Genomic DNA, 12,604 nt, shown 5'->3' with positions numbered 1-12,604 from the left:
ACCTGTCGCTTTAATTATTTTAATTTACTGTCACTAACTGTGATTTGAGATTTTTGGGTTTGGCGGGAATCCACCAATTATCTTCATGCCTTTTTCTCTCGTCCAATCAATTTCTCCCACTTTACAACTCTTTAATCTTTTTTTTAAACAATGTTACTACTCCCTAGGTTAATTATTACTATCATTCTGATTTCAAATTCTTAATATATTTTAATTAATAATGATAATTCTATAATTTTAAATTAACTAAAAAAAATATCTATCGAGATAAATAGGATAAATAATTATTTTCATTTTAAATGCTTAGATGATTAAATAATTTATCTCCAAAAGATAAAAATTCAAATTTTAATCCTCAAAGATAAAAAAAGTGCAACAAATTCATTCATTAACTTTCGTCCAATAAAATTAACAAAAGAACCTACCATAATCAAGGATAAATTTGTGAGTCATTTACACATTCAGAGACGAAAATAACTATTTATCCAAAATATAATTTAATCTTCATTTTTTGTAATCGTTGCAAGCGTAATATTACAATAAACATCATATTGATTAATAAATATAATTTATCTATTGCTTTAAAATTTCTATTGTGACAAAATTAAGTTGGGTCTCATTTTTTTTAAGGATTAACTTAATGATTGTGCATTTTTGTTTGAGGCTAATATTTTAAGTAAAGTATTGTCACATTATAAATTTCAAAGCAATAAACAAATTATGCTTATTAATCAATAATATGTTTATTATTATGTTTGTTTTAATTTATGTTTGTTTTCCTATTTTTTAAGTATTTATTATAATGTTATACTTACAACGATTAAAAGAAAGGAGTGAAGACGAAGATTAAATTATATGTTGGATAAATAACCATTTTCATTCCTAGAGTGCTAACAAATTCTTCCTTGAATGTAACACGCAGACTCTTTCATTAAGGACAGCAAAAGAAAGTTAATGGATAGATGAATTTATCATATTTTTTTCACTTTTAGGGTCTAAAATTTGAATTTTCATCTTTCAAAGATGAATTTATTAAAGCTCTACACATTCATGGACAAAAATAACTATTTACTCAGATAAACATTGAAATTTCAAATAATTATATTTGTTTTGAAATCAAATAATTTTATTATATCTTTAAAAAAAACTTGTTTATTGTGTATTATAAATTAAAAAATTAATCCTCACCTAATTTTAATATAAATATAGATGAACATAATTATCTTCTATTGTCAATTTGTCGTGAATTTTCTCTCAATACATCATGAAAAATTATACCTATATGACTTATGATATTAAGCCCACAAATTAAGTATAAGATTTTAGTTAGTCATTCGATTTTGTTGTTATGTACTAATTTCAATAATAGAAACCAAGTAACTAGCCTTGATTTGATTTTGTTAGCAAAATATAGTTTTTCATTTTTCCAAGACTAGCCTTCATTTTTTACTCATTCAAGTATAAAAAATAGTTTTTCATTTTTCAGGACTAATATATTAACAAAATAAATTTTTAAGCATGAAATTAGGTATTTACTATTATTTATTATTAGGTAAGTTTGTTGACTTTAATAATAGTTATTCTAAAAGTCATATTAAGGTGAAGTGAGATTCAACCATAATGTAAAAATATTTTATACTATTGCATGACTATTAAACCTTGTGTTTTTTACCATGATATAAAAGATAATTTTTTAAATGATTGTTTGTTAGTGTATATTGAAAATAAAAGTATTGAAAATTTAGTGTAAACTCAATTATAATTTATTTTCGTGACATAAAAAACAATTATATCTTTTGATAAATAATTAATATAATTAACATTTTGAAATATTAAATTACAAATAATTTATATAAAAATTAATGAACTTCGTAACATCTTGACACATGGTGACCCAATAAAAACTGGATTGGAGTCTGTGGATGGTCTTGGCTATTCCCAAATGGCTCCTCAAGGGAGTAGCATGAAACTCGAGCAAGAGATTGGGGATAAAGGAATCTGTTGTGTCTAACCAAATGCGTCTGTGAAAGAACAGAAGCTCATTATGAATGCAAAAGTCGGGGTAGTCTTAAGGAGTGTCCCGGACCTTAGATAGCTGAGCCTGAAAGGCGGGGCTTGCATGCAAGGTACGACGAAGGTCGTCGATAAAGTCAAAATTGGGAACATAAAGTAAGAGGAGCTGGCCAGGAGTAGCAGGGGCAGATCGAGAAAGAGCATATGTGACAACATTGGAGGCACTTGACTTATATTGGATTGAATAATCATACCCCAAAAGCTTGGACAGATAGTAATATTGTTCTGGAGTCTTAATTACCTGGGACATGAGTTCCCGGAGGCTCTTATGGCCAGTCAAGATTGTGAATGAATGCCCGAACAAATATTGTCGCCATTTGCGAACGGTCGTAACAATAGCGTGAAGTTCTCTTACATAAGTGGAAGCATGGAGTAATCAGGGTCCAAAAGGTTTGTTGAAGAATGCAATTGGGTGGCCCTGTTGCATTAAAACAGCTCCTATGGCGGTACCAAAAGCAGCTATTACAATGATGAATGGTGCATTAAAATCTGGGAGAGCCAAAACAAGGCTTGAGTCATGGCCAGTTTGAGTTGCTCAAAACAAGATTGAGAGACCGAAGTCCATACGAACACATCCTTGCATATGAGTGAAGTGAGAGGAGTCACGATTGTCGCATAATTCTTAATAAATTTGCAGTAAAATCTTGTAAGGCCCAGAAATGCATGTAGTTCCTTGGGCGAAGCCATAGCCAGAGTAGGCCACTGTACCATGGCTCGAACCTTGGAGGGTTCGGGTTCAACTCCTTTGCCGAAAACGAGATGCCCCAAGTACTCCAACTGAGTTTGCGCAAACATGCATTTGGTGCGCTTTAAATAGAACTTACCCTGCAACAAAGTCTGAAAAATGGTTTCAAGGTGATGAAGGTGAGATGGTAAAGAGTCGCTATAGACTAGAATATCATAAAAAAAGACTATGGCAAAGCGGTGCAAGAATGGTGCCAGCAGACTGTTCATCGCGGCCTGATAGGTCGAAGGCGCATTGCATAAGCCAAACGAGATTACGCGATACTCGTAGTGCCGCTGATGTGTTTTGAAATGTTGTTTTCTCAATGTTCGAAACACTATTTTCCCAAGCTCATCGAGCATTTCATCAATCGTTGGAATAGGAAATCGATCGCGGATAGTGAGTGAATTCAACGTACGATAATCCACACACATTCGGTAAGTGCCATCCTTCTTCTTAACCAAAAGAACCGACGAAGAATATGGGCTCCGACTGTGTTGGATGAAGCCCACGGTTAAGAGCTTAGAAACTTCTTTCTCAATTTTAGATTTTTGGAAGTGTGGGTAACGGTATGGCCGGACGTTCACCAGAGTGGTAAAGGGAATGAGATTAATATGATGGACCACCTGGCGAGGGGGAGGAAGGTGAGTTGGTGTTTGGAAGATGGTCTAGAACTTTGATAGCAAAGCTTCAATGGCGGGAATGGGATGTGGGAGATGAGGAGGTGGGTCGAGTTTGGTGGTGGGTAGAAGGCAGAGGTGAAACAGGGCCGAAGTTGACCCGGTCTGTATCAGGCGCTTCACCTAGGGAGCAAAAATAGGTTCGGGCCCAATAACTACATCCGCGCGAAGCTCGATTGGGCGGCCCAAGGGGGTGAACTGCATAATAAATGAGGTGTAGTCAATAGTAATGGGCCCAAATTGTCGGAGCCACTTAATGCCTAGGACCGCGTCAGCGCCACTTATAGGGAGGATATGGAAGGTGACTGTGAATGGATGGCCTTGGAGGGTGAAAGGAGTGTTTGGTTAGAGTTGGGTGTAATCGAGGATTGAACCATTGCCAACCAACACGTGTAATGGTGAAGTGGGTTGTGTGGGTAGGTGAAGGAAATGGGCAATACGAGGTTGAATGAAGTTATGGGTGCTGCCGCTATCAATTAAGATGGTAAGGCGGGCGTGGTGGATAACGTCGAAGAGGCGAAAAGTCTTGGGAGAGGGAAGGCCGGAAAGGGCGTGGAGGCTGATATGGGGAATGGAAGGGGAGGTGTCAATATCAGAGCCAGGGTCAAGAGTAGGGGCGGGGTCAGGATTGGGTGAGAGGTAGAGTGAGGTAGAGAAATCAGGGTTGGGGTCAGAGGTGGTGTGGTCCGCAATGAAGAGGAGAACATGACCTTTGCAATGATGAGTGGAACTCCACTTTTCATCGTAATTGTAGTAAAGGCCCTTCTCGTGGCGGAGGGCCATTTCGTTTGGGGTGTGTTGTACGAAAGGGGTTTTAGGTTTAGGGTTAGGGGTGGGAAGTGGTGGTGAGGGAGGTGGAATAGGGCGGGGAGGAACGCGGCGGTCGTGTAACTTGTCTTCCTATAGTTTGGCAAGGGTAGTGGCTTGCGACAAGGAAATTGGTTGAAGGGCCAACACCTCGCGACAAAATTCCAACGACAAGCCGGAGATGAAGCAACTCAGCAGGAAAGGGGGTGGAAGGCCGATGACGTGGTTGGCCAAGCGCTTGAACTTGGTCAAATATTTGTTGACCGTACCCTTCTGTGAAAACTTGAAGAGAGCGTCCTTGGGATCATCGTAAAAGAAAGGTGCAAAGCGAGACTCCAACGCTTGCAAGAAGCTAGACCAGGAGGTGATGAATCCATTACGGAACATGCACTGGTACCAACTAAGGGCGGGGCCATCGAGATAAAATGATGCGACAGTGATGCGTTCTTATTCCGGCGTATTCTGATAATCAAAACGAGAAATATACGACCGAAGGGATCGCGAGCATCAAAATGGGAAATATCGAGTTTCACAGGATTGCGATGAAGGTGAGGAGTACTGGAAACAGAAGGTGTGTTGTTGGTGGTCAGTAGATGGAGTCTGTCAAGGATCGAATCAACCTTGCTAAAGAGATCATTGTACTTATCTGCGAGGTCAGTGTGTTTATCAAGGAGGGAGGAATGGTGGATGGACAGACGGAAAATGGCTTCCTCTAGCCTATCAGTGGTGGTCTTGCGGGTGGCATGGTCGGACCAGTTGATAAGAGGAGAGGTGCACGATTGCCTTGTTTCGAGGACAAGGCTCCTCCTGAGATAAGAATTTTGGGAAATTAACTTCTCTATTTTTCATTTCTTGCAACCTTCTTTATATACTAGTTTTGGTAACATAATTGTAACAAACTTCCTAACAAATTTTTAACAAACTTATAATAATTTGCTAATTATTGCTGCTAATGGTTGCAACTAATTTCTGTTGTTGGTGTTTCCTTGGCACTATCTTCAGGTTTCGTCTGCAAGTGACTTGGGCGTGTAGCATTTCTTTTGGGCCTTCTTGCATTGGGTTCTGGTAGCTGCTCTGCTATTTTGCTAACATTTTTTGTTATTTTTTTTTAAAGCCAAAGAAAATAATATTATTGATATTTTTTTGAAAGGCAAAAAAGATATATATCAATGGTATGAAATATACATCAGATAGACAAGGTGTACAGGATGATATAGAGTACACCCAGTCTACGCTCCCTCTATGAGTCATGAGGTAATTTGCCTAGTCAAAAAGTTTTCAAAAAAAAAAAAAATGTCCTATGCAGTCAGACTTATATGCACTCCAATGGGTTAGTGGACCAAGTGGAAAAGAAAAATCCTGGTTGTATCCCTCTTTTGTAAAGTAACCAGTACCATGAAATTGTCTTGATGTGATTTAAAACTCCTATAGAATGAAGCTGCCCCCCTCTTAATATTATCAATACTTAAGCGTGGCTGAAGCACAAGATGTGCAAACAAAACCACAAAAGAGCAATACAAAGTTTCAAAGTAGACCACAAATAATTCTTTGGTTATGTGAGCTGACATGTTTGCTTTATGAATTTGGATCATATGTCATCTAAAATTGGCTCAATATATAATAATTATTATAAAAGTCAAATTTAAATAATTTATGAAGGGTTATTACTTTTTAGTATAAAAATCTTTACCCTTACCATACATATAAATTAAACTAAAAAAGTGTAAATAAAATTGAGATGTATGTGCTGAATTTCTCTTTTCAAATTTGTCTAGCTTGATAGGGAACGTGCGCTCACTGTGGAAGGAGCTGGTCATTGGTCGATATATTATATATCCAATTCTTAAATGTTTTATATCCTGATTCAGTCAGGACTAAGAATCATGCACCAAGTTAGAAGTCTTATCATGACCGAATCAGCTTTCATATATATATATGTGTGTGTGTATACACGACTCATTACTTTCCTTTTATTATTGATTTATTGTTATTGAATTCCACTGAATAGCATGTTTAATTTTCGCTTTATATGTCCACGATGTAAACATATGCATTCACTTAATGGTCAACAGTCAACATGAATGCAGTATACATAAAACAACCAAAAAGTTAGCTGCATTATTTGATAACCACTGTATTAATTATTAGGAGGGGTCCTCTTTTTTTAATCTCATATCGTTGAACATATATATTGAATGATGTGAACAATATTGTAGAGCTTAATTTGCATGTGTTCACTCATATCAGACGAAAACAGCACTATCTCATCCCAGTACAGTTGAAGTATCTAATATTCAATTAAGACTAAATCTCAATTTATTATTTTAAAATTTTGCGTGAATTCTTCAAAAGAATATATATAGTAATTATATTTGTCTTTCAAAGATTTAATTAAAGTCTCATCATATTAATTCACTAAATTTTGTATCATCGTACAACTACCTAAAATAGAAGACTAAAGTAGTAATAAAAAATATAATTTAGTAAATAAATCTTCAATAGATTAATTTAATGGTAAAATCTTTAATAGATTAAAGTAATGTCAAAAAATAAAAATATTAATTTGATAATAAAAATATACGTGATTACACATGCAACAAATCTAAATTGATGATTAATTTACTCTTAAATATATTTGATCAGATACTATAATGCCGGCTAGGACCCCCACCCCCATTTTATAATCTGTTCTATGCGTGATCTGTCAAGATCCAGCAATGAACTGCTTTGATCTCTGAATATAAAAAATAAAAGGCAGAAAGAGGATTATATTACTGGAGACTCAATTTGACCGAGACTACGTATTATTAGGGAATAAACAAATTAAAATGAATGGAGTGGTTGGCAAAAATATTAACTATGTCAAGATACTTATCAAGGTAATTAATATAACTTGTTACCACTGGTTGTAATATTTTATTACAAAGGGGATAGAATAGTGAGGGAAGAGAATGAAAGTTATAATGATGTGAAGAAAAAGAGAAAGATAATTAAGGTGAATATAAAAAATAAAGTGTTAAGAAAACAGTTAAAAGACCACCACTTGTTAAAATATAATTCTACCCTCCATGTTGTTGTTTGTTTTCGTTTCAATCAAGTAGTAGGATACAAGTTGAGCATCTGAGGATCTATGTACTTTTCTTGGATCACATGAATTATAGATTCGTTGTGACGGACAAATCCATAAACAAATTCAGAATTATAGATTCATGGTCAAAATAGTTGTGTTCATTTTAGTATACTAGTAGTAGTACTGTACAAAAATCATATAGGTAGGTTCATTTTCAATTTAACATCACGCGCAGCTCTGAAGAAAGCTATCATAATTAATAATGTACGTCTCTCTATCAATATTTAGTCATTGGTCAACCTTTGTGATGCCATAGGAGCAAATGGCATTACATAAATCTAGTCAACTAAGCATACCTACCCATTTACAAGTGCTTAAAAGTCCATATATGTTACGTCACCAAGAGTTATGGTATGGCCGAAAGATGAGTGAAAGTCTACATTTTCCTTTTATGAGAAATCTCCAAGAGCTGCACTTGTGAGTTGTGACTCCATCAATCTAATGAACTTTCTATGTCACACGGCAGAGGTAAGAATTAAATTCAACAACCCATGGTTTTTAAGGTAAAGACAAAAAATCAGCACTTGGAAGCCACTTTTTGTAGTGCTAGTTTGATTCTTTTGGCTGTTGCAACCCTTGGTCCTGTGAGCTGCAAATAGAAGGATAACCAATTTTAGATAAAGGGTAAGAGGGTATTTAGGTGCTTAAGAAACGATCATTTTATAGTTAGTTATGTTTTGCTGAATGCATAAAACCAAAAAGGCATATTCAAGTGCTCACCACAGATTTAATGGTCAGATAAAGATTTCCATCAGCTTCTGTTGACTGAACTGAACTAAAATCTATATTGAAACTGTTAATTGCTTCCATAATTTCTAGCATCCTTCCTGCTCTCGAGGGGCACTTCATTTCGATCACAATTCCATTGTCACTGGTACTCACAATAACATCATTAGCATAACTGCCTTTTAAAGCATCTAAATTAATCTCTCTTCCTTTCTCATCTACACCACAAGCCTTCCTCTTTTTCATCCCTGGTTTTTTACCATTATTATTATTATTTTTGCTAAAATAATGATCAGGAGTCCTCTCCACCGTATCTTGTGGTGATCTTCTAGTCCCAGTCTCTATATCTGTTACACCCCTGTGAGCTTCCAACTCGTTTATCCTTCTCTCAAGCTTTTTAAGGTATTCAATTGCATCATCTAGTATCGAAACTTTGTCATCCTACATACATTATATATTTGGTTAATTTGAACCGTGACAATCAAGCAAAAATGGCATAGAAGTAGGATCTCTATGGTCTGCAATACTTAGAAGAGAGAGAACTTTCTTGCCCATAGAGATCCTACCTCGAGCAAAATTGTTTCCTATGAAGAATACCAGTCTTTACCTAAAAAATAAATGCCATGACTAAAATATACATTACCTTACTGATTGAAGGGACCATTGACCTAAGGGTTAAAAACCTTTGATTTAGTTTTGCTCTTCTCCTCCTTTCTGACATAACATGGTTCATGCCGTTTTCATCAGCTTCTACTCTCATTCCCTCTTTATAGTCATTCTCTTCTTGAGACTCATGAAGCCCATCCAAGTGCATTTGAGGAACTTCAAACAATACTTTCTTCAATAACTTTTGTGAGGTTCCTGCTCTTGGCCATTGGGAATCCATTGGCTCTCCTTTCCTCCAACTAACAAAGCTTGATGCCTGAGGAAATTTTTGCAAATGCATTCCCATAAGTAACTGGTCAGTGTTTTTTATAAGGGTGGAAATAACTCTCTGATAATGCCACTCATCACTTCGAGGATCCACTAAGGTCATTTTTGGGTTGTTGCACTTTTGAAAATCTCGGGCACAAGGATCAGAAGGGTTGTTACACTTGGGGGCAGAAGCAATATTCTCAAGGCTGGCAAAAGTTGGTGATATACAGTCGCTGGAATTCATGGAGTTATGGACACAGTTACTCAATTCATCATCAATAACTTGCCAGTTTTGGACTTGAGAAGTGCCATTGGTTATACTTTCAACCATAAGTGTGTCATCTAGTGGTTGATTGGCTTGGATTGCATTTGAACTACCATTAGGAGAGGTTGTGTTGGCTATTTCATACCCAACTTCTGGAATCGATTCAACATTATAGTCATTATGATCAAATGCTACATAAGAAAGATCTTCCTGTTTCCTTGATTTCAATGTAGCTACTGACTTATTGGGAACATCGACATGCAGACTGTTCAAGAAAGAAGTTTTGATCCGTTCAATGACACTCAAATCTTCTGAGACCTTCACACAAAGAAAAAGGGTTAAATGAATGGGGGAGGATAACAAAATAGTCATATTAATTAATGGTTAAATGAAGGTGGAAACTTACCTGTTCAGTAGTACCTAGCTCAATAACCCCTTCCCTAAACGGAAAGCACACAACCGTCTGAAAGTTGAAATCAAGGAAACAAATTACACAGTGCATTGATTAGATTTTGCCTATTAAATTTTACACAAATTAGTTTTGGTAATCATCGTAGTCTTAGACTTGGAATCCCAGCCCCTTGTGTGTTAAAGAAAACTACATGCAGGAAAAGGCCACAAAATTTTAAAGAGTCTTGCCTTCGTTAAGATCATAAGCAACCATTGCAGAAATTACAGGTCTACTACTACCCTTAGGAATTAAGCTGCATACTTTACAGCATTTCCTAGACTAAACACTATAGAGTGGGTTCAAAAGGAACAACTGTTCTAAGTTCTAACACATCTAAATTTCTCTGCATCATACTTGATGGCACTAAGCTAACTGTTAAAAAAGCATAAGAGATTATAAAGCGAGGATGATTAACGGATTAAGTAAAGAAAAAATAAGATGGTACCTCAATGGACGCACTCTGAGCATGAAGGAAGACAATTGTCACAGGTTTGTTTATGGATCAAAAACCAAACAAAGAAGACACTTCAGATTCTGTCAGTTTAATCATGGTAGACAACTAGAGTATAATCATTCAAGATTTTAAACAAAAGCAGAAGAAGGAACAAGCCAAGTCAAGAAACAGAATCCACCTTTGCCAGAAGAGAACGGCTAAAAATTTTACAATCAGCAGAATGGGCATTGTTCAGCCAAATGGATTGACCCTTCGCTAGAGTTCTTCCTGGTAACCTACCAGCACACATAGATTTGAAGATAACTAAGACTAACTTACCCTTAAGATTAGAAAACAATAAAACACCCCATTTTGGGAACACAACTTGATGTTCCAAAACTTGAATGAAAAAAAAAAAGAAAGAAAATTAGAGGAGATTAATTATTTTACCCTTGGCCAATGTTGAATATGAAGGACATGCAAACCAAGTAATACCACTCAGCATCTGTGAGATCTTCTGGGGACAGTGCTGCTGAAGGCCTTTTAGTTTGAGGGCTGACTTCTACAGTTTTGAGGGATTTGAATAGTTCTCGCAGCTGTTCACTCCTCTGCAACCCTATTTGGTCAGAATTGAGCTCTACTCCTTGACTTGTTTTCCTAGTCTTAATGTCTCCATTGTAATACCCTTCCCCCCAGCTCAACACCCTGAAAGAAAACAAAAACTTCAACACATCACAATGGCCTCTTACCAACAACCTCATAAGCAGTAACACAAGAAAATGTAACAGTAGATTCAGAATTCCAAATTGCTATTTGATCAACTATTCCTCTGAAATGAGAAAAACATGGATATGTTAGAATTGTTTGATTTTGATTTATTCTCTGGTATAAACATAAACAAAACTACACCAGAGAAAAGATGCATCCTTATGTTCCACCAAACATGGCAGATGCAGATGGCAAATTGTGTATGTCTCGTCTAATATAAAATCTTCTCAGGTATTGGATAAAACAACATATTCAAGAAGGGGAAAGTGCAGAGTCAGAAAAACAATTTAGAATAGAATAGAGGTAGATAATATGAGTGGAACAGTTGGTACCCGGGTTGGGTAGTGGAAAGTGCAGAGTCATAAAAACAATTTAGAATAGAATAGAGGTAGATAATATGAGTGGAACAGTTGGTACCCGGGTTGGGTAGTTGAATCAGTCCAGAAGATTGCATAGCTCCAATGGATGCTTCTCACAGCCAAAGCAAGTTGTTTCTTCAAGTTCTCTGGCACCATTGTTTCTGGCTTTGCAGGTATAGCCAGAACTTGTTTCACATAGATCAAAATTTCAGAATGAACACAACACAACACAAGAAGCCTGCAGTGTGTTATGTTATATGATCAGATGGGAAAAGAAAGGCAAGTTTGTTTGTTGGACTTGTCTACCTCTCTCTCTAATCTATATATATGTGTAGATTTATTTACTCCCTTGCCATGACCCTTGTTTCCCTGACTATAGAAATCCTTGTCATAATCAACAACAAAAAAAAACAAAACAACCAGGTTGCATTCCAAAAGCACGTTTTGTTTGGTAGATTAGATAGGGAGATTCATTCCAAATCGAAGACTACTGCAGTGGCAGTAGATGTTGACTTGAGAGGGAAGATAGTAGTAGTGTTGCTTGGTTTGGTTACTTGTACTAATGTAATGGGATAGTGCTGCCCTTGTTATACACAAGGAACCAAGAGTTTTTCACTGAATTAGAAAGCCTAGACCACCTTCATTATTTTACAATCCTCATACCTATTTTTACGGAGAGCTAGACACTCATTTCCAGACCGCAGGTAAAAAAGAAAGCAAAGCGTGCACGGTGTATATGTTTGTATAATATGCCAACATGTGTCTCTATATAACAATGATTTTGGTACGGACCATGTATATGAGATATATAATTCTATTTGAGTGGAATATCATCATTACAAGAAACAAAATTTTTTATTTGAATATTAACCCAATTGTATATTGATGACTCAAATTTGATATCATTAATTAAGGTGAAATAACATTGGTTAAGCTGAATTTTTTTATGAGTTGATTTACACTCTCAACGAGTTATATAACAAAGATTTATGAATGCAAAACAATTTCCAAAGCAAATAAATAAGTTTTTAGTTGTGACTTATGATCAATAATCAAACGATTGATTCTTATTCTAAAATATCTCTTTGACCCCTTCAAATCGAGGTGATTCAAAGTTATTTTGTTTAATTAGATCAACATTCTCAAGTCATCAATACTAACAAGAAGACTTATGTGAGACACATGATCCTCTAAGCGCGACGCGACTTATCGCTGACTCTAACAGCCTAATTATGAAATATCTCTACTTCTTAAGATTTATTCTCTACTTCTC

General features: G+C 35.9%; 1 protein-coding gene across 1 annotated transcript; it reads right to left on the bottom strand.

Moving 5' to 3' along the window:
• Nucleotides 1–7,490: 7,490 nt before the first annotated feature.
• On the bottom strand, nucleotides 7,491–12,061 carry LOC100795524 (transcription factor EGL1). The gene is made up of 8 exons (XM_003525347.5): nucleotides 11,390–12,061; nucleotides 10,655–10,909; nucleotides 10,404–10,500; nucleotides 10,217–10,231; nucleotides 9,727–9,783; nucleotides 8,784–9,638; nucleotides 8,135–8,581; nucleotides 7,491–8,003 (listed from the first exon to the last, which is right to left on the bottom strand). The coding sequence occupies exons 1-8, from the start codon at nucleotides 11,485–11,487 to the stop codon at nucleotides 7,932–7,934; spliced, it is 1,896 nt and encodes a 631-aa protein (XP_003525395.1). The 5' UTR covers nucleotides 11,488–12,061; the 3' UTR covers nucleotides 7,491–7,931.
• Nucleotides 12,062–12,604: the final 543 nt, after the last annotated feature.

Source organism: Glycine max, chromosome 5, assembly GCF_000004515.6.
Source record: "Glycine max cultivar Williams 82 chromosome 5, Glycine_max_v4.0, whole genome shotgun sequence".
In the NCBI taxonomy this organism is placed as follows: Eukaryota; Viridiplantae; Streptophyta; class Magnoliopsida; order Fabales; family Fabaceae; genus Glycine; species Glycine max.
The sequence above is the reverse complement of the archived record's forward strand: the minus strand, read 5'-3'. Positions and strand labels throughout refer to the sequence as shown.